General features: G+C 47.7%; 1 protein-coding gene and 1 pseudogene across 6 annotated transcripts in view; both read left to right on the top strand.

Annotated features, from left to right (window-relative positions):
• Positions 1–19,334, top strand: part of CUNH1orf210 (chromosome unknown C1orf210 homolog) — a 47,663-nt gene extending 28,329 nt beyond the window's left edge. The window contains exons 1-5 of one of the 6 annotated variants that reach the window (XM_050161228.1): positions 15,834–15,915; positions 16,447–16,611; positions 17,281–17,351; positions 17,857–17,972; positions 18,078–19,333. In XM_050161228.1, the coding sequence (XP_050017185.1) occupies positions 17,936–17,972; positions 18,078–18,385 (345 nt within the window). In that variant the 5' untranslated portion in view covers positions 15,834–15,915; positions 16,447–16,611; positions 17,281–17,351; positions 17,857–17,935 and the 3' untranslated portion in view covers positions 18,386–19,333. Of the gene's footprint in view, positions 1–15,368; positions 15,916–16,446; positions 16,612–17,280; positions 17,424–17,856; positions 17,973–18,077 lie in introns of those variants that run through there. The other 5 variants (XM_050161227.1, XM_050161226.1, XM_050161231.1 and 2 more) reach the window with 5 other exon arrangements.
• On the top strand, positions 19,179–21,312 carry LOC126513090 (calcium load-activated calcium channel-like; annotated as a pseudogene).
• The last annotated feature ends 1,152 nt before the right edge of the window (positions 21,313–22,464 follow it).

Here is a 22,464-nt window from a genome sequence, read left to right as displayed (position 1 = left end):
CGGGAGGCAGAGGCAGGCGGATCTCTGTGAGTTCGAGACCAGCCTGGTCTACAAGAGCTAGTTCCAGGACAGGAACCAAAAGCTACGGAGAAACCCTGTCTCGAAAAAAAAAAAAACCATATATATATATGAGATATATATATATGAGATATATATATCTCAAATAAAGTAAATAAACCTTTTTAAAAAAAGTCAGTGACATAGGATTAGGTATTTAGCTCAGTGGTAGTGTGCTTGCTTAGCAAGCACAAGGCCCTGGGTTTGGTCCTCAGCTTGGAGGCAGGGAATAAGTGACAATCTCAAAAGGCACTTTAAAAAATAAGGTGAGAAACTTCTAAGGAAGACAATGGTGTCAGCTCTTGCCTTCCCGTGCCCCTGCATGCACATGTGCATACACACAAACCACAAACATCAGCGTGACATCACGAAATGTCAGAAAAGGGAAGGCATCTTTGTTCAGGGAACCACTTCATTGTAACCTGGAACTACTGTGTAAACAAACAGTCTGAAGCCACCATGCTGTGAGGAAGCCCAAAGAGAGGGTGGGGTGCTTGGCCAGTCCTTGCTCCTGCACTTCCCTTTGCACCTGAAATACTAAATCACTCTCACTAGTTCTCTGGTAATGGTCAGCTAATAGTGATACCGAATGAACCAACTGAGACCTCCCAAATTCCCGACACTAAGATACTTTAAGACAATTGCTAGAGTGGGATTTGGTGGCACAGACCTACATCCCAATACATGGAGATTGAACTTCGTAAATTCAAGACCTTCCCGAGCTGCGGAAAGGGCTGAAGATCAGCTTGGGTGACAGAAAGGGACCCTGTATCAAAAATTTGAAAGTTTTTGTTGTTGTTTTGCTTTTTTTTTCTGTGGAGCCCTGACTGTCCTAGAACTCTCCCTGTAGTCCAGGCTGGCCTCAAACTTAGAGATCCACCTGCCTCTACCTCCGAAGTCCTGGAATTAAAGGCGTGCACTGCCACCACCCAGTGAAAATTTGAAAGGTTTTTTAAAAGGCTGGGACGGAGCTGAGGAGTAAGGTGCTCACACAGCATGCACAACTCCTTGGGTTCCATCACCAGCACGGCCGAAAACCAATACCAAAACATACAAGAAATTGAAGAAATAAAGCAATTGCTGGGCTTTGCAGTTCATGCTTAGTGTCTCAGGACTTGGGGATAAGGGCAGGGTGATTGCTGTAAATTCAAGTTCAAGTCCAGCCTGGGCTATACATATAGTTCCAGGCTATCCAACTATGGTTGCTGTGTCTAAGTGACGAGTTTCTGAATATATCCCATCGATATTTGCCAGAAGATTCTAACATCTTAACTAGGATAACCTGATGTTGGCACACAAACAGGCAGCTGATAGAGAGCCAAAGAGAGAATCCAGAAAAGAAAGAACGTCAACAAAGGCATAAAATGTGACATCCTCAATCAGAGGGGAAAGCTGGGCTTTTTAACAAAGGTGTCCCAGCGAAGAAAACTCGGGTAATTTTCTGAGGACTTTAGGCTGGGCGGACCTTAATAAGGAAAAGTTACAATTTACTACAAATGGTTGTGAAATATTTGTTTAACTATGTAAAGATGTGTTGCTGTTTTACCTTGCCTGCCAAAAGCATCTGATTGGCCTAATAAAAAGCTGAACAGCCAATAGCTAGGCAGGAGGTATAGGTATTATTTCCAGGTAGAGAGAGTAAGTAGGAGGAAGAATTTAGGCTCCAAGAAAGAAAGAAGGAAAAAAGAGACGCCAGGGAGATACCAGCGGCCAGGCAGTCAGACATGGAGGAAGCAGGAAAATAGGACGGACAGAATGGAAGGCTAATGAGAGATGAATGAGAGCCTTAAGGCAAGGGTAGATGAACACAAACAGGTTGAATTAGTTAAAAGAGCTAATGGCTAATGGGACAAGCCTAACCTAAGGCCGAACATTCGTAATTAATAATAAGTCTCCATGTCTTTATTTGAGAGCTGGTTGGCAACCCAATGAAAATTCCAACTACAACAAATTTAAAAACATGAAAGGCTGAAATAATGTGTGTGTGTGTGTGTGTGTGTGTGTGTGTGTGTAAGTGCCCATGGAGTCAGATGAGAATCTCAGATCTCTTGTAGCTGGAGCCACCAGATGTGGGTGCAGGGAACCGAACTCTGGTTCCAAGGAAGAACAGCAAGAGCTCTTAACCTCTGAGCCATCTCTCCAGCCCATTCTGTACCTTTCTGGACTTTCCTTAGGACCTTAGCCTGCTTGTAAGTATTTAAGGGAATATTTTTTATGTAAAAAAGGCACCCAGTTTTCCTAGTGTTTGAGTTGAAAGCCCTTTGAGTGAAGTTGTTATGCAAATTATTCAGGAAAAAAAAAGACTTGAATTTTAGGCTGGAGACTAATCAGAGGGAAAGAATGGTTCTCTCCGATTACCATCCCACATTGACATCCAAGGGCTTGGGGTGTGGCTCAGTATGAGCTCAGCATAGGGTGAGAGCTTGGGTCCCATCCTCAACACCACCAAAACAAAGCAAAATTGACAGCAACGCCTCTCCTGAACTGGGGCCAGATTGGTTCTCTTCTGTATGAAGGGAGACTCCTCCCAGGCAAACCTGCCAGGCATCTGTGCAATTCATCTAAAAAAAAAAAAAAAATGGAGCAAGAGTCACGTCTTTATTTCTGAGAGAAGCTAGGGTTCTCTGATTCTGTAAAGTCAGTGTGGGAAGCTGAATGCTGCTTTCTTCTGCCCCGTGATTTTGCAGGGCATGGATAGCTCCCCTGGTTCTTCCTGTCTCCCCTAGTACACTCTTACTCTCTTCTAAAGCATGCCCTTGTAGAAAATATTCTAGAATATTTTTGCAAAGTACTTAAGATAGTTATTTGTTGTGTACAAATCCAAAGTGGATGCTTTTGAATGTTCCTTCCTTGCATTATCTCTCTCTGGCCTGGCTGTGGTGGCGCACATCTTTAATCCCAACACTCAGAGGCTGAAGCAGGTGGATTTGCATAGTTTGAGGCCAGCCTGGTCTACAGAGCAAGTTCTGAGACAGCCAGAGCTACACAGAGAAATTCTGTCTCAAAAACAAAAACAAAATTATGTGTGTGTGTGCTGATTGTCACAATGTGTGCTTGCATATGTGTGTGTTTGTGAGTGCATGTGTGCATGAGCGTGTCTGTGTGTGCTTGCGTATGTGTGTGTTTGTGAGTGCATGTGTGTGTGTGCGTGTGCGTGCATGCGTGTGTGTATTTGGTGCAGGGAGGGAGGCTGTGCTAGGGACTGTAGTGCTCTCTTTCCATGCTGCATCTCCAGTCCACAATTCCTTTTTGTTTGATTTTTGAGACAGGGCTTCTTCATGTAACCTACTGTCCTGGAACTCGCTCTGTAAACCAGGCTGGCCTTGAACTCATAGAGAGCCACTTGCCTCTGCCTCCTGAGTGCTAGGATTAAAGCCCATCAATGCCTGGCCTACAGCTGTATTTTGAAAAGCCCAAACAACTTTATGAAATTAACTTTAAGGTTACAATAATAAGCAACGTGTTAGCCAGATGCTTAAATGCTGTCTTTCCTGAAAAATCAACTTTATCAATGAAGTATCTTTTATTGTTGATCAGTAAAAAAAGGGAAAAAACATTCTTGTGAAATGAGAAGAAAAAGTAATTCCAAAGTTTTGTTTTAGGTTAATAATTGGTAACTGTGGGACTTTTCCTTAACCTCAAGAAGCAACTGAAGACTTATCATTAGAAAATGAGTTTTGTTTTTCTTCCAGGACATAATACATATAGAGAGGGGGGGTTGTTAGCAAACATTCTTGGGACACCAGGCTGAGGCTGTGTCCTGCAGTTTGCAAGGGAGTGAGTGTGGACTGAGTGTGTGTGCGTGAGTGTGTGTGCGTGTGTTGTCTTCATTTTGGTCTGAAAAGATGAGGCAGGTGTTTGTGACAAGCTGTGGTGAGGACTTTAATTACTTGAATCTATTGTGTGTTTTTCCTTGTTGGGGGGAAAGAGAAAGAGAGAGAGAGCGAGAGAGCGAGAGAGCGAGAGAGCGAGAGAGCGAGAGAGAGAGAGAGAGAGAGAGAGAGAGAGAGAGAGAGAGAAACAAGCCTTTATTTAAAGGAAGCCCCAGTTGAATGGCTTGACAAAGGCTATTTGGCTCAGGGAGTCTTATGAGGCCAGAGGCTGAAATCAACACCCACAACAGGGTTCTGATAGTTTGAACCTCAGAACTGATTCACAGTGCTGGGGCTTAAACCTGAGGCTGGAGCCTAGAAGCCCAAGTGCTACCTCTGAGCTTTGTTCTTTGTTCAAAGATTGAGACAGAATCTCAGTATATACACCAGGCTGGCCTTCAGCTTTGGAGCTTCCTGACTTGTCCACCCGAGAGCTGGGATTATACCAGTCCAATATAAAGCATAATACTCTTTTATTGACCTTGGTTGGAGTGACGTTTACCCAGTAATACAAACAGTCTAATTCTAGAACACCAACAGACCTCAGGTGCCACAGCTAACAGGTCCTGAATGTTTACTGGGGTCAGTGTGACCTCCTGGCAGGAGAGGAAGCATTCCAAAGAGGTTTGCTCCTTCCTTAAAGATTTCTTACAGGAGTCTCATGCTAGTGGGGAGAGGAAGGCTAAAACAATGGCACAAGAGAGTGGAAGACCTTGCCTCCCAGAGACTTCACTTATTTTAATTTTTTTTTTTAAATTGGGACTAGAGAGATGGCTTAGTGGTTAAGAGCACTTGGTGCTCTTGCTGAGGACCCAGGTTTTGTTACCAGCACTTACAGGGCAGGTAACTCAACACTGTAACCCCAGTTCAATGAGGATCCCATACCATCTTCTGGCTTCAGCAGGCACTGCACACACATGCTACAATTGTATACATGAAGGCAAAACACGCATACACATAAACTTAAAAATGAGATAACTTCGGGCTAGAGAGCTGGCTCAATGGCTAAGAGCACTGGCTCTTCTTTCAGAGGTCCTGGGTTCAATTCCCAGCATCCACATGGTCACTCACAACTGTCTGTAACTCCAGCTCTAGGAGATCCACCACCTTCTTCTTGCCTCTGATGGCACCAGGCGTGGTGCACAGACATATACATGCAGGCAAAACACCAATGCACAGAAAATTAAAGTAAAAATTTTAAATTTGTATTTAATTATTTGTGTGTGTATGATGTAAGTGTGATGTGGAACATGTGTGTAGGTCAGAGGATAAATTTTCGGAAATGGTTCTCTCCTTCCACTGTGGGTTCTGGGAATGGAACTCGGGTTGCCAGCCTCGCAAGGCAAAAGCTTTTACTTCCTGAGCCGTCTCACTGGGCCCAAGGATTCACACAGTTCTGACAACTTGCTGGACCACCTTGCAGGACAGACTGGAGCTGAGACAGTGACAGTGTCAGGACCACACCTTGGCCAGACTGCTTAATTCTACGTCCCTCTTTCCTCTGTTTAAGCCTAAACCGCGTACCAGTGCCCACACACAGGACTCCTTTATTCTCGTCCCCATGTGACCTCCTAGGAAAAAACTCTCTCTGCTTTTACTATTGCGTCTTTAATTGAAGTGCTGGGGACTGATGGGTGTGACTAGTTTACTGGGACTGCCAAAGCTCAGATGGTACCTTAGAACTCCAGCAACCCCGGGGAAGGCCCGTGTTGGCACCTCGAGGACTCTCAGTCACCTGAGGTGGGTGTTATTCTTTATTTCTCAGGTGAGGAAACAGATGGCCCTCAGGTTAGTTATGCAGTGAAGCTTGGTTTTGACCCCAGTAGTTAAATCACCTGCTAGAGACTGTAAGTAACTGTGCAGCAGGCACTTTAGACTGTGTTCCCCGGAGAGGAAGCTGGTTAGAAGTCTCTGCCAGCACTCCCAGAAAGGCCACTGCCTTCTGTGCAGGTTACCCCACATCCACACCTCAGCCCCAACAATCTCAGAAAACCAATCCCTATAAACTCAGAAAGCATAAGGAATTTTATTCTTAGAACAACAACAATAAAAACAATAAATTCAGCTCTGGTAGCGTGGAGTGGGGCCCCAGAGAAGGCAAAAGGCAGACCAGGAGAGATAGGTTGGCAAGAACTTTAAGGACATCCTGCCTCTAAGTCACACCAGGTCACTTTGGAAACTGAGAACCAATAGCACCCAATGGCACATGGCACAAGTGACCTATTGTCCTTTTATCTCAAACAACAGCCAGCCTACTTAGCATGCAAAGCACATTTGGTGAGGGAATACTGCCACCAGGCTCACAGTCCGCGTCCCTTGCCGTCCCTTGCGGGATCAGTGTGCTAGAGTGCGTTCTGGTCATTCACTCTTACAGCTGGAGGTGGTGGCAAGACCACCGGATTCAGGGAGATACAGACCGGGTTGAAGGCAGCTCCGCAGCATTGCCCTTTCCTTACTCCCGATGATCTATTTGCTATTGGCCCCTATCCCGCAGAAGGGACACTTGCTCAAAGTGGGCAACCCTACTGTGTGCGCCGTTGCAACCCCATACAGTATGGGCTTCCTGCACTCCTGGGGAGACCACCTCCTTACAGGTTTAAGTGGTGCCGGCTACCGGAGGATTTCCGTCTGTGAGCTTCTCCACTATCGGTGGGGCCTCAGGTAGACACCCACTTCCCTCCTTTCCTGACGGGGCTCTCCATGGTCGCAAGAATGCAGCAGACATGACTGTTCCTATTGCACAGAAGCCAGGAAGGCACGGTGACATGCTGGGGATTTACCGAATGTGGCCACTTGTGTGGGTTCAGCCCTCAGGGATGGAGGTGGCAGTTCCTGTCAGGATGGCTGAATTCTTCTGCTCCCACTAGCCTGACTATTGTAAAGATGACTAAGTCCAGGTAGCAGGGATCAATGGGATGCTATACAGTTACACTCCCCATGTTAAAGGTTGATGGTGAATATCATTCATCACCTGGGTGTCATTTAGGATCACCATGGAAACAAATCTCTGAGTTTATCTGTGAAGACCTACATTAACTCTGGGTGTCACCATTCCCTAGGCTGGGGGTCCTGATTGTGTGTAACCATACATTATGCCCTGCTTTCTGACTGGATACAATGTGACCAGCCACCTCTTCTTCCTGCCACCCTACCTTCCCTACTAGGAGGGACCAAACTCCGCAGAACTGTAAGACAAAAGAACCCCCTCCTTCCCTAAATTGCTTTTGTTGGTATTTTGTAGCATCCAAAGAGGTCACTAATACTGTGTGTATTGTTTAGTTCTTTGGCCATGCCAGATGTGGCAAGGTGGAGCCAGTAACTCTGGATGGAACTGTCTCATGAACCTGGATGATGAATCTGATGTGGCAAGTCTATGAATTAATTTTACTGGAGTTTCAGGGCGGTGTGGCTGGAGACTTCCCAGGCTTAGTAAACCCTTCCTCAGTGCTTCCTGGAACAACATGGCCCTGGGCTTTGAGTGAGGAAGAAAGCTCCAAAAGCTGTGGCCTTGAAATGTTGCCCTGGACTGACTTTTGGTGCCTTCATTGGGGACAGAAACTTTCAGGTACCCTGGTCTTTGATTTTTTTTTTTAAAGATTTATTTATTTATTATGTAGACAGTGTTCAGCCTCCATGTATGCCTGCAGGCCAGAAGAGGGCACCAGATCTCATTACAGATGGTTGTGAGCCACCATGTGGTTGCTGGGAATTGAACTCAGGACCTCAGGAAGAGCAGTCAGTGCTCTGAACCTCTGAGCCATCTCTCCAGCCCCTGGTCTTTGATTTCTTAGTGATAACCGAGACACAGGGCTTCTGACTTGCTTTCTTCTTTTAAGACTGGCTCTAGTTCCCCGGCTGGTTGACCTGGAACTCTCAGAGATCCTCCTGCCTCATCTTCCCAAGCACTGATATCACAGTATGCTGTCAGACCTGGCAGGGGCCTCATTTTCACCCAGCTTCAAGCTCAGGCCTCAGCGGGACGCCAGCAACACCATGAAGGCTGGGACATGCACAGGATGCTGGCAATGGCCGTTAAGAATAGGAGTGGGGAAAGATCAGCTTCCTCAGAAAATCCTCATGTCACCTGAAAGTTGTTCCCAAGTCCCAGCAAGGTGACTGGACACAGAGAAGTGGGCAGCTGCCTTCCAGTGGCTCCACCCACCATTCCAAAGCAGCGTTACTAAAAGTCAAACAGAAGTCCCTACAATAGAGTGGGAATGGCAAGCACCAGCTTCCTTTTTCTTTTTTTTCTTTTTTTTTTTTTTAAGTTACAGCAAGTAAGCCCTGTGGAATTCTAGCCACGCATTTACCCAGCAGGTTAACTCTGGACATCTACCGGTGCCAAGCTGATGTGTACGCCTCTGGCAGAACATACTCATTCACGGTTCTGCTTTTATCACCTGCTTAAAGGGCCCTGCCAGCTGGCCAAGGTGGTTCACACCTGTATTCCCAGCACTTGGTTGGTGGAGGCAAGAGGATCAGGAATTCAAGGTCAGCCTTGGCTACACAGTGAATTTGAGGCCAGCCTGCATGGGATCCTGATTCAAAAAAAAAAAAAAAAAAAAGCCTAGAAACAAACAAGGGGCCGTACAGATATTACAAGCCTACGACCCGTAGATTAGAAGTCATGGCTGCTGCAAGGAGGGGTCAGGTCTAAGGATAAGGGAGCCAGTGTTAAGTGGGGTGCAGGGCTTCTCATCTTTTGCGTGCTCAGCATCCACGGTGAGCTTCGATAGCACTCTGAACTTCCTTTAGGAAATACGATCGCGCCTTTGAAAAGAAGCGATTGCTATCTGTCACTCCAAACGGCTGCGCGGAATCGAACACTCTGGTGGGCCAATGGGATGTGTAACGCAACAGTGCTGCGAGAGCTGGAAAAGTACTGCCCAGAGAGCCGGAAGCTGGGGTCTGAACGCCAGCTGTCATTGATTAGGGGCGCTTCTAGAAGGCTCTCCTTTGACCCTCTCCTTTGATGATTCAGAAGGTTAGCCACATGCTTCAGATAAGAGGGAAACCGCCATTGTTCTGCAGGCCCCGCCTCAGGATCGTATCAGGGTTTATAGCCTAGGGACTGTCAATGCAATCAAGAGTTGCATCCCCGGAGTAACCCTAATTTCTGGGTGCTACCATCCACCCACCTCTTGCTGTCTTCCATATAACCTCTAGCACACTAGCAACTGTCTCTGAAGTCAAAGGCTCTCACCATCTCTTCTGTCTTCTCCAGCCTCCTCTCTCTCTATCCTGCCCGCCATAGCCCCTCCCTTGCTGCAGTCAGTTCCTTTGCCCCTTTCTCACTTTGTCATTTTTGCCTGGCAAATCCCCAGTCCTGGCTCAGGCCCTTCCTTCATCTTCTCCCCACCTGCTCTTGGAATGATGGAAGAACCAACAACACAGTCACCCTGTGGTAACCTTCGCTGTCATCTTGACTGGATTAGAATCACCCGGGGTGAGAACGCCAGGCTAGGCACGTTTGGTGAGGCTAGGGAGGTTTAACTGAAGTGTTCGGATCCACCCAGAAAGTGGGTGGCATCATCCCGTAGGCTGGAGTTCTGGGCTGACTAAGAGTTCTGGGGAAAAGGAGGCGGCAAGTTGAACTCTAGATTTCAGCTCTCCGCTGCACGTCTCTGAACGATGCGACCAGAATACAATATAACCAGCGACTTTTATGCTCCGCCCCATGTCTTCCTACCACGACGGACTGTGTGCCTTTCTTTAAACTATGACCCCAAATTAATTCTTCTTCCCATACGTTGCTTTTGTCAGGTGTTCCGTCATAGCAATTAGAGAGGTAGCTAAAACAGCAACACTAAGTCGATCACAGTGAGCCGTCTCTCTCCCTTCCCCGGGATGATACACCCTTTCTTCTCTCCTCCAACCTCCGTCTCCCCTCCCCACCCATCGTTCACATTGCTTCCTATTGAACTGGAAAAGCAGACGACGCCAACAAAGAGAACTTCTTGAAGCTTGCACCTCAGCCCTACTGTGTTTACCTATACGGATTACCTTCCTCTTGTGACTCAGAGGGACTCTTTCCAAAGCTAGTTCTGTGCACCTGACCCCACCTTCTCAGATGACTCCTCAGGGATATCCCCCTCTGTGTCATCAAGTTCCTTCTTGTCTTCCCTGCTTTCTTCTGACTAGCATACACACAGTCCCGCAGCTTAGTCTTAGCAAGCAACAGCTTTCCCTCCACTGTCAGCCCCTTCTCCACGCCTGCTGTTTCTCTGCTCCTGTGCAGCAGAATTCTCCGAAGGCATCTCTGATTTGCTGCTTGCGTGCACACACGCCCTCTGTCAGGCTTTTATTCCCAACACACCAGAAGAGCAGCTCTGGTCAAGGTGTTCAGAGCCTCCCGCTTGGCAGTTTCAAAGGTCAAAGTGCAGCCCATACAACCTAGGTGACTTATTTGCTGCATTCTACAGAACTAAACCCTCACCCTTTAAATGCTTTGTGCTTTGCCCAGGAAACCCCGTCACGGGTTTGCCTCCTACAGCACCAGCCATGCACTAGCTCCCTAATCTCCTGGCCTGCTTCTCCTCCCCTCCTTGACCTCCGCTCCTGGCACAGCCTAGAGTTTTCTCTCTCACCTGCTCCTTGGCTATCTTGCCCAGACACGAGACTTTGCTGGTTCCACATTTTGTTGGTTCTCAATCACACATGTTCAGAACTGCTTCATCCAGGCTACTTGGTGCTATGCATCCTGTCTGTTATGAGGGTGTCTGTCTGTCTTTCAGGCATCCACTGTGCGCCAGACCAAGGGTCCTGGGAGCATAGGTTCTCCTTATCCTGTGCCCTCCAATCTTCCTGTCTTGGGTAAATGGCAGCTCTAATCTTCAGAACAAAACTCTGATTTCTGTTATTTTGTCAAATCCAAAACCCAATATGTAAATCTTACTGACGTCACCTTCAAGTTCTATCTGTAACCTGAGCGTTTTCTCTGCTTCCTCCTGGCCTCCGTGAGGCCACGTCTACTCTTGTCTAAGTGCTGGCCTCAGCATTCTACCTGGCCTCCCTGCTTCTACCCTGTCTCCTCAAGCCAGAACTGCAGTGACTGGGTCATCTTCAGGAGGGGCAGACTCATGGACCTCTGAATCAGTGACACGCCTCTTTCTCACCTTCCTTGCCACACTCCATCCAGTAGCATCCCTCCTGTTGCTTGAGCCAGCCAGCTATGCTCTCTGCTGCTTGGTACCCATCCTGGCTTTTTCTTCCCCCGGATATTAACACGATCACAGTCTCCTTTATCTAATCTTCCCTCTACAGTGAGTGTTATGGTTTGAATCTATCAGTAAAAAGATTAATAGGTTAGCTGGAAAGGTAACTAAGGCTAAATGAAGGACAGCCAATTCTGCTATTTGTGTGGACTTGTATGGAACTTTTATTTTAACAGTCTTCTAGACTGTGACTACAGCAGCTGTGTCGTTACAGAGGATCCTGTAAATGCATTAAGGGCACAATCTAGGAAAGCTAGCAAAATAATTTTAGGAAAGCAAACCAGATGTTTCTCAAAATTTTACTAATTTATTAGGGGGGTAATGGTTGTCGAATTCAGCAGACTGAGTGGTTAGAAAGATAATCCATTCTGGGCTAAATAACTGGAGCCAGCTAAGCTGCTCCTGATTGTACGGAACAATCACTTTATCAGGGATTTTGTCAAACGTCCTAAGACTCTCAAGGTAGGCTGTGTGCAGCACCTGCAGGACAGCCAGATGATAGGGCTGCACAGCCTTTTTGGGAGAGTCTCTTCCATGAACACCGGGAATAGGTCCCTCCTGCCAAAAGACTTCAGTGGGCTGCAAGACCAGCAGAAGCAAAGGCTGGAGATAATCGATATAATTCAGATGGACTTCTGCTAACCGTTGTTTGACTAATCTAAGACATTCACGGCCTTCAGGTGTCAGTAGCCCAGGAGACGTGGGGTTTGAGTCACCTCTAAAGATTTCAAATAAGGGTTTTCATTCCCCTGTTGTTAATTCCATTGATGGTCTAATCCAATTAATGTCCCTCCAAAGCTGTTGAAAGTCATTAAGAGTACAGAGCTGATCTAGTCTAAGAGTGGTTTTTCTGTGGTCGAACTCCAGCAAGGAAACATAGTCTGCATTTTCTCAGGGACAACGACTAAACCAGACCATTGCAATCCCTCATAAAGTGTTTGCAACCCTGCATGCAAATAACATTTCTTTGAGGCTGCAATAAGAATATCATCCATATAATGAATATAGCTGGGGATGTTGCTCCCTTGGGGGCCGCAAAGCTCTGGAAACATAACTGGTACAAAGTTAGATTATTAGCCATGCCCTGGGCAACACAACCCATTGATACCTTTGGTGTGGCTCTCTGAAATTAATAGAGGGAACGCTGAAAGCAAATTTGGGTGAGTCCTCAGGATGCAAAGGAATAGTAAAAAAAAAAAAAAAAAAAAAAGCAGTCCTTGAGGGCAATCACCACCATATGGTAATTCTTAGGGATAGTCACAGGTCTTGGCAATCCTGGCTGTAATGATCCCATAATTTCCATACATTTGTTAACCTGCCTGAGGTCCTGCAATAGTTGCCAACTGCCAGGTTTCTTTTTGATAACAAATATGAGGGTAGTCCAAGGGGAAGGGGATGGGACTATATGCCCAGCAGCTAACTGTTCTTGCACAAGCTGCTGAGCAGCCAGTAACTTGTCTTCTGATAGGGGCCACTGTTCCACCCATACTGGCCTAGTTTCTCTCCGTTTGATGTGAATTGCAACTTGTGGCTCAACAGTGGCCCTCAAAATAAATTTTCCAACCTTGTTCTGTCCCTTCCTCAGTCAACCCTTCCTCAGCAACAGCCTGTGGATCCCCCTGAGGATCTCCGTTTAGCCCCCAACTGGGGCTAAAGCCCTGGTCTGCTAACATATGCTGCACAGGTTCAGCAGTCAGAACTGCCCCCATAACTTGCAAATTGAGAGGAAGGTGTTCCAGGACAAATGGTCTAAAAATGCCCTTATGACCTTCATCACCCTTCCAATGTAAACATTGGGTACTGCACTCTGGAGAACTGGCCAATCCTACCCCTTGTAATGTTATAGAGGCCAGGCCATGGGCCAATGTTTTTTAGCAATCACAGAAGAATCAGCCCCTGTATCTGGAAGACCTTTGAACTTTTCCCCATTAATTGTTAATATAAGTGTGGGGCGGTTCTCTAAACTAGAAACCCAAAAAGTTCCAGGGAGTCCCGTGGAGCCAGACCCCTTAATCCCTTGTTCTTGTTTTAAAAATGGATCAGTAGAGCAAAACATGGGCAAAAGCACCAGTTGAGCTATTCTCGCTTCTTAAGGGATGACAAGGACTCCCACCCTGGCTCCAATCATAATTTTAATTTCTCCAGTATAATTATAGTTTATAATTCTTGGTAAAATTTTAATCCCTTTAAGTGCTGAACTACTTTTTCCCAGGACTACTCCTATCGACCCCTCTGGAATAGGTCCATATACTCAGTTCCCAAGGCCTGCATACCCATCTGTGGGGACAATACTGCCTGGGCTAGTTTTACACTTCCTGGGGTGGGGCCTGGGGCAGACCCCTCCTCCCGTTTCCTGACAATAGAGAGGAGAGGAGGGTGCCTCACCCGGATTAGGGAGTGGCAGGAAAGTTTGATCTAAAGAGCTCCCAAGCTGGGACCCTAGAAGTGAGGAGCCTCGGGAGAATAATTTTCTTAGAAAAAGCTGGAGATAGATATGGGGCAGGAGTTGAAATTGTCAGTTGGGAAGCTGGGGTCACAGCGTGCAGAGCTGGGGAAAAGAGATCACCGCAGGGTCTGAGCATAGGAAGGAAGTGAGCACAGCTGGTGCACAGTGTAGAGAGGGAAGGGGCAGGCTGATACAGGAAGCGAACATGGCAAAGGGCCGTTCCCAAGACACTCCAGGGCTGCATACAGACTTCTGCTCTGCAGACAGTTTCACTATGTCCCTGCTAAAACAAAGCAAAGCAAGACAAAAATTCTCGAGACAGGCTGAGCGTGGTGGTGCATGCTTTTAACTCCAACACTTAAGAAGCAGAAACAGGTGGGTCTCTGTGAGTTCGAGGCCAGCCTCCACTCACAATGAGTCCTAGGGCTGCCTGGGTCACTAGAGAGCTCCTGTCTCAAAATAAAATTAAATATGCAACCCCCCCCCCAACAAAACAACAACAAAAACTTCACGAGACCAAGAAACAGCGGAGTGACCCATTGTAGAGGCTAGCCCCAAAGGGCTTAAGACAAGTTGCCACGCCTCCTTACTAGAGTGACACCAAGTAGCGGTTGCGAGGGGCCAGAGGGGGCAGAGAGGAAAAGCCTATGTGAGCTCTAAAGCCATAGTACTTCTTATGAAAATTAAGGCAGGTCTTTAATGTAAGGCCTTGAACCCACACTGTCTGTAGGCAAGAGGGGAGGGATATTACTCCCAATTGGGAAAGGCTTTGGTTGTCTGCATGGAGAAGTAACCATCACATCTGGATACGTCGGGGCTGCAAGCAGGATGCCTGCCACTCCGTGTCTTATCTCATATTCGAGAAGGTAAAGCAGACATTTGCTCTTGCAGGCCTGCAGCCTGTAACTTATTAACCCTCCCCACTCCTGCTTTCCTCCCTTCCAGCCTCCTTTGTCAGGAAATCGAGGACGTCTCGGATCCTTTCTTTCTTTCTTTCTTTCTTTCTTTCTTTCTTTCTTTCTTTCTTTCTTTCTTTCTCTTTCTTTTTTTCTTCTTTCTTTCTTTCTTTCTTTCTCTTTCTTTTTTTCTTCTTTCTTTCTTTCTTTCTTTCTTTCTTTCTTTCTTTATTCATTTATTTATTGAGACAGGGTTTCTCTGTAGCTTTGGAGCCTGTCCTAGAGCACGCTCTTGTAGACCAGGCTGGCCTCAAACTCAGAGAGATCTGCCTGCCTCTGCCTCCTGAGTGCTGGGATTAAAGGCGTGCGCCACCACCATCTGACTGAACTTTTTATCATCCGCTTTGCAGCTCCTCTGGGCAGCCCTCTCTACAGTTGTGCCCTCTTGGTCCTGGATCCTGGCACACCCATTCCCTAGTATCAGTAACACAGGCAATCCTTTCTCCCTGAGTTACCTGTTGATCCTGTCCAGCTTCGGGTGTTTTGCTGGTTACAGAAGGCCCAGAGAACCCCAGAGGTTGTCTTCCACCCTGGGAGACCATCCAAGTAGATAGAGGAGGCAGCCTAGGCAGGAGTAAGCCCAAGATGATCCTGACAAACACTGTCACCAAGCTTGTCCTAGGCTGTTCTGGCCAGCGTAGAGGTGATCCCCTGAGCTGTATCTTGAAGGACAATGGGGAACCAGTCCTCACGAGAAAGGCAAAGGAAAGCAAAGAGGAGAGCTAAAGGCCTGGCAGCTGGGGTCAAAGGAACCACGAGACCCAGATGAAGGTTTGGACCCCCTGTGCAGGCATTGAGTGTAGACACACACACACACACACACACACGCACGCACGCACGCACGCACGCACGCACGCACGCACACGCGCACTAACACTTTGCAAGGAAGTTTGGAACATGCCTGGTTTCTCAGGCTCTCTCTGGGAAGACTGCTCATCGCTCCCTCCCCTGATGGTCCCATCTGGCTCACTGCCTTTGCAGGCCTGTAAAACTCCCAGCTTCAACTTTGGACTTTGTACCGGCACTAGAAATCCATTTGTTTATCAGAGCTGGTAGCAGAGCCTGCTGAGGTCTGTTCCTTCAGGGACAACCTGGACCCCTTCTTCATTCCAGTTGCACTAATCCACAATATTTGGGGAGGGAGCAAGTCTGCTTCCCCTCAATCCTTGGCGAGGTGTTAAGATGAGTCCTCCCTGCGGAGGGCGCTGCAAATCCCGGTTGCTGCCCCGCCTTCCCTCCACCTGCACTTCCGCCCCGCCCACCCGCTGCGGTTCCAGGTGAGTCAAGCTCCCGCTCTGGCCCGCCCACCTGTCCAGGTTCAGCAGTTCCAGCCGGAAGCTACCTCCACGGACTGTGCATAGTGTCTGAAGGTGGGAGCGGAGAGGGGGGAAGACAGTGGGGGTGTGGGAGCGGGTACTCTGGTCTATTCTGATCCTCAAGGGCTCCTGTGTGCAGCAGAGAAACTAGATCCAGTTGCGGGTGTGTACGTCTGTCTGTGTAGATCCGGAGGGGTGTGTGTTATTGTGTTGTTATTGAGTTGTGAAGTGACAGTTGGAGGGGGTTGGGCAGGCAAGTACAGGCTGTGAGTCCAGAGGTGTTTGGAAAGGGACTTTGTGTATATCGATGGAAAGAATTTACAGAGCAAGGCAAGGGAGGAAGGAGACAAGTGTCGAAAAGCCCAATTGAACTCACTGCCAGGCGTAACAAATTCTTGTTTGAGTACTGAGTGCCTAGCGAGAAGTCCACAGAAGGCCCCCAGAGATTGCTTGCGAATGAATGAATGAACTAGGTAGGTCTCCTTGCTGAGGCTTGCCTCCCTCCACCCCATCACTCTCTCCCCACCGCCTTCCTTCACTTTACAAGTTGTGTGCTGAGGCCAGCTTCTCCCTGCCCCCAACCAGGCACACAGGCCTCTGCCTCAGGGAAGTGTGTGGCTGGTGCTGGCCAGTTCTGACTGGATGCTGATGAGGCAGAGGTCACTTGTGGACCCTGGAGTAACCTCACCAGTTGAGAGGGCTGACTTGGCACTGAGGGGTGAAAACTCGGAGAGCTGAGGGGTGGATAAGGTAGGTGTGTGTGTGTGTGTGTGTGTGTGTGTGTGTAGTGTGTAGGGTGGGGCTCTGCCAGGAAGGAGAGTGTGGCCTGAGGGCCCCCATGCTGGATTTTGAGTTCCTCAGCCAAGAACGGGACATATTTGGCATATGGGGAGCAGTGGAAGGAGTTCCCTAAGACTCAGAGAGTTGGCTCTGGGAAGTGGATTGGGGATGGTTAGACACCAGCTAGGAGATCTTGGCTGGAGACTGTGGCTATAAGGACAAAGTGTAGGTCGCTTGGACATGGCTCCGTCAGAGGGTAGGAAGAGGGTTAAGTTACTGGAGGGGGAAGCGGCACGTCATGAATGAGGGCATCCTCTGGGTATCACACAGGACTGTGGCTGAATACACCCCTAAGCTGGGTGCTTTAGTCCCTTGCCCGGCCACTCTGCCTAGGGACACCTCTGGTTCCTGCCGCCCTCCTGCAGATGCTGCCCAGCCTCAGCTGTCTTGCTCTTCCTTCCCTGGCCGCGCCTCAGGGTCACGTGTGTCTCCTTACACGTTGTTGACCTCCTTCAGAGGTGTCCAAGCCTAGTCCTATGCATGTGACCTTCTCCAGCTACTCCCTTGGCTCAGATGCTCCTCCCCCAGGTTCCCCAGCCCTGAGTGCCACGACCCTCACTGTGATCTTTTCCTACTCAGGTGGTCGTCTCCAATAGTTCCCTAGTATAAGCCTCACTGCGGTGGCACAGTGTGGGCCCCCGTGTGTAGAGGTGAGTAGACAGATGCCCGCCGGAAGGACTGGGATGAACTGTAGGGGAGGCTCCCGACACAGGAGCGGAAAGGTGGGTGCCCTGGCTGTCTGAGGACAACCCTCTGTTCCTGGGGTCTGCTGTTGAGCTGGACAGTGCCGCACAATTGCTCCCAGACTGCTTCTGTCCTGTTTCCATCAGCTTGCCGAGGAGCGGGCCAGACTATGCTCTGATGTCAGAGATCTGAGTTCAAATTCTGAGGCCTCAGTTGGATCATTTTCCATTTGGGGGCCTCTGCTTTCATCAGTAAGGCAGGGGTAGTGTTTATACTTATGTAGTGAGATTCTGTGAGCACAGTGCTAAGTGTTCTTACTAAAGGCATTAGAACTTCCTGATCAGCCCCTTCCAGAGCTGAACTCCATTCATGGCAGCTTACCTTCTCTTCCATGGACCAGTGATGTGGGCAGTGGTCCTGTCTGTAGCAGCCTCTATCTAACTCTGGCCCCTACACCTCTGTACTTTTCAGGACTTGTACCCCAGGGCTGCCTGGAGCCTGGGGTGTCCCTGGAGCCAGAGCTTTTTCTGACAGAGGCCAAGGCTCACCGATGTCATCAGGCCTCTCCATGACTGAAGCAAACCAAAGTGAGTGGTAGAGAGAGAGAATGGTCGAGGAGGGACTGGGTCCCCTCAGTGTCCCCTGGGAGCCACATCTGGGGACCTCTTGTAACCCTGTCTCTTTCCATGCAGCTGAGTTCTCAGTGTACAACACCACCACGTCAACGACGGCCTCCGGAGGCCGGGCATGGCCTGTGCTGGTAGGGGTTTTGCTGGGGGCCGTGGTCCTCTCCCTACTCATTGCTCTTGCTGCCAAGTGCCACCTCTGCCGCCAGTACCGGGCCAGCTACCGGCATCGCCCACTGTCCAGACCAGAGGGTGGGAACCGCCCACAGGTGGGTGAGGATGAAGATGATGATGGCTTCATCGAGGACAACTACATTCAGCCTGGGGCTGGAGAGATGGAGGCTGCAGGGAGTCGGGACCACTTCTCTCTCTGAGCCCCATCTTTGGACACTCCCCACTTCCCTCCACGCCTGGCACTTTAGAGACAGCGATGCCTCAAACCTCAGGGTCAGAAGTGGCTAGAACTTAAAAGCTTGCCCAGGGGGCTGTTTTTCTGACACCAGTGTCAAAGTGACAATTCTGGCTTTTCAGTAACTCCCCCGTGGCTTCCTGCTGTCCCAGGATAAACCCTGGCAGGGCACAACTGTGGGGAAGGCCCCGTGTGCAGGCCTCTTGCCTCTTCCCTTTCCTCGCCTCCCTCCTCCCTGTCTTACTGAGTTTTTACCACAGCCGCCCGCTACTTGGGTGGCTTTGTCCGTCATCATGATGGCGGCCCTGACCTAAAGAGTCCCAGGATTTCACACATGCCCCGGCAGGAGAAGACTGTGCCAGATTTCTTACTGAAAAAATTTTTTTCTTATCAAAATAAAGTATGTGATTTGGTTATAATGTTTTTCAAGGAATTAATAAATCTATTTTCATTTTGGATTAACAGAAGAAGTCGTCCCTTTTATATTTTCTCTGATCCTAAACGCATTGCTGGAAGATGCTACCCAGATCTCCTCTCTTCCAGGGTACCTCCCATGAATATCTCTCTGGTCACAGTTTATTTTATTAAAGTAATTCCCCCACCCCACGACAGGGTTTCTCTTTGTCACGCTGGCTGTCTTGGTCCATCTGTAGACCTGGCTGGCCTCAAACTCACAGAGATCCATTTGTCTCTGCCTCTCCAGTGCTGGGATTAAAGGTGTGCACCCGGTTTAAAATAGTTTTTACCGGGCCAGTGAAATGGCTCAGAAGATAAAGGGAGTTGCTGCCAAGGCTGCCAAGGCTGAGTTTGATCCCGGGGATCCACAAGGTGGAAGGGACGGAACTGGCTCCCGAATGCTGTCTTCTGACTTTCACACAGGTGTGGTGGCTCACTTGTGCCTAGGCACTAAAGAAATATAAAATAAATAAATAAATAAATAAATAAATAAATAAATAAATAAATAAATAAAATAAAACAACTTTGAGATTCCATATTACACCTGTCAGAATGGCCAAGATTAAAAACACTGATGACAGCTTATTCTGGAGAGGATTTGGTGTAAGGGGAACACTCCTCCATTGCTGGTGGAAGTACAACCTTGTATACCTTCTTCAAAAATCAGTATGGTTGTTTCCCAGAAAACTGGGGTCAATCTAACTCAACAATCTAACCTTTTATATCATTATTTTTATGCTAGTCAATTTGGAATATAAATTATAGGTTTTTATTATAAATTTATGTTAATCATTATTGTTTGTCAATTTATGTATCTGCCTTTTGTTATTATTGTTGGATGATATGTGAATTTGAACACAGAATAATAGCAATAATATAATCTTTCATTCAAAAAAAACCATAAAAATAATTAATTGACAATTTCATACACATATGTCATGCATTTTGGTCATAATCACCCGACTTCCCTCTCTCACCCCCTTCTACTCTGACACCTTCCTTCCTATTACATCACCTTCCTACTTTCATCTTTAAAAAAATAATCCCATGGCTTTAACTAGGGCTGTTTGTATGTATATACATGTAGGATTGTTACCCAGATCATGGGTGTCCTCATAGTAACTACACCCCTGCAGAAAAACGGCTCCTAGCTGCTCTCCCGGCCAGCATTATTTTCATCCCTACACAGTGAGAGCAGCCCGTGAGCCTGAGGCCAGGTCGTGTCTTAGTCTGGAATCTCAGTTTCTCACTCGGCCCTTCAGACTCTGCCAACGCTGGAGGAAAACATTTGGTGAGGATGTCCACAGAGATCCAGATAGCTCTGAGTTTGCCATGCGCCGCTCTTCTGTGCTGAGTCCACGAAGACGGGACCATGTGAGGACATTTGTCACGCACCGATGTTGGGCTGAAGAGATGGCTCAGTGGACAAGACTGCTTACTGCCCCTACAGAGGATCCAGGTTTAGTTCCCAGCACCCACATGGCAGCTCACAACCATGTGTAACTCCAATTCCAGGGGATCCAACACCGGCTTCTGGGATCTTCTAGAATTGAAGGCACGCACGGTGCACAGACTCAGGCACACAAAACACCCACACATACAAAATTAAAATTAAGGCCAGTAGTGGTAGCATTCGCCTTTAATCCCAGCATTCGGAAGGCAGAGGCAGACGAATCTCTGAGTTTGGGGCCAGCCTGGTCTACACAGCGAGTTCTAGGACAGCCAGGGCTGTACAGAGAAATCCTGTCTCAAAAACGAAAACCAAACGAAAATTAAAAGAATCGGAGGTAGTGCTCCTCGGTCCCCCAGGTCTCTGGCTGGTATTTGAGCGCTACCCCCACACAGTGTGAAAGGTGGGAGCACCGGCAGGGACATGAGGTGAGCACCACGTTTGCAGACGCAATGCTCGTGGTTTTTATCTCCGTGTGCACCGCGCTGCTCGCTGAGGGCGTAGCGTGGTTCCTGGTTTACAGGACAGACAAGTACAAGAGATTGAAGGCAGAAGTGGAAAAACAAAGTAAAAAAATAGAAAAGAAAAAGGAAACTATAACGGAGTCAGCTGGTCGACAACATAAAAAGAAAGATAGACAAGAAGAGAAACTAAAGAACCATCGCGATCTGTCAACGGTACGAACGAAATCCACGTTTGCAACTGGCTTTTGTTTCGCTGCCTTAATGGGAATGTTTAATTTCACGTTTGAAGGTGGAGCGGTGGCAAAGCTCCCCTTCTCCCCCTTTCTCACATCCAAGGGTGTCTCATGGCAACCTGCTGGGCAACTGTACCACAGACTGCTTTTCATCTTCCTGTACACTCTCTGTTCTATGTCAACTCGACAAAACATTCAGAAGATGCTTGGCCTTGCCCCGTCTCGAGCAGCCACCAAGCAGGCAGGTGGATTCCTTGGCCACCCACCTCCTTCTGGAAAGTTTTCTTGAAGGGAAGCAGAATTCTTTATTTCCTGTCCACTTTCTAGACATTCACATCAGACTGCCAAGGCACCTGGCCACATTCTAGCTCTGAGTTATTTCTCAGCTGTTTGGATATGATCGGAATGAGAATGGCAGTTAGCTAGTGGGAAGGTGCTCTGGGTCATGGGTGGCTTCTTTAGTGAGTGGACACACTAGTCAAATTTGGGTGATTCTGCTGGGCGATGGTGGCGCACGCCTTTAATCACAGCACTCGGGAGGCAGAGGCAGGCGGATCTCTTTGAGTTCGAGACCAGCCTGGTCTACAAGAGCTAGTTCCAGGACAGGCTCCAAAGCCACAGAGAAACCCTGTCTTGAAAAACCAAAAAAAAAAAAAAAAAAAAAAAAAGGGTGATTCTTATGTAATTGCAAAGATCATCTTTCTTCTTTCACTTAAGTATTTCTATGGGACTAGTGATCAAGCCTGTGAAGCCTGTGTATATGCCATGCACCATAGAAGCAGACTGCCCATGAACATTAGACAGCTAGGAGAACAAAACAGTTTGTGTAACAACTTAATAGGATGTCTCTGATGTTTTTTAAAAAGCCAAATATATCACTTATGTTTGATAACAAGCCAAATTTTTAGCTGTTTCACTTAGAGAGATATTTGATTTTTTTCATATTTAAATAAAATATTTTCTGTAATCTGAACATAAGGGTAAGCATTGGCCCAGAAGAGCTAAAATAAAATTTTGTCATGTGTTCCTTTAAAAAAAAAAAAGAATCAGAAATACTTCAGAGATAATTTAAAGAACACAGGAGAATATGCATAGGGTACATACAAATATTGTGTCTTTTGTATAAGATACATATGGATTTTGGTTTCTGCAAGGGGTTTTGTGGTACAGGGCTCCAAGGGACAGTGGCCTTTGTTGAATGACCACGGAGCAAATGTGGGAAGGTGAAGACGTGAAGGCAAAGGTGGAGGGAATCATCAAGAATCTGAGCTATGGGAAGGCCAGGTGTGGTGCACACCTTTAATCCGAGAATTTGGGAGGCAGAAGAAGGTGGATCTCTGACTTTGAGGCCAGCATGGTCTACACAGGGAGTTCCAGGACAGCCAGGGCTATGTAGAAAGACCCTGTCTTCAAAAAAGAAGAAAAGAAAAGAAAAAAGAAA

The sequence above is a fragment of the Alexandromys fortis genome, unplaced genomic scaffold (assembly GCF_014885135.2).
Source record: "Alexandromys fortis isolate MF-2015 unplaced genomic scaffold, M_Fortis_MF-2015_v1.1 scaffold_122, whole genome shotgun sequence".
NCBI lineage: Eukaryota > Metazoa > Chordata > Mammalia > Rodentia > Cricetidae > Alexandromys > Alexandromys fortis.
Note: the sequence above shows the minus strand (reverse complement) of the source record. Positions and strands in the feature narration are given on the sequence as shown.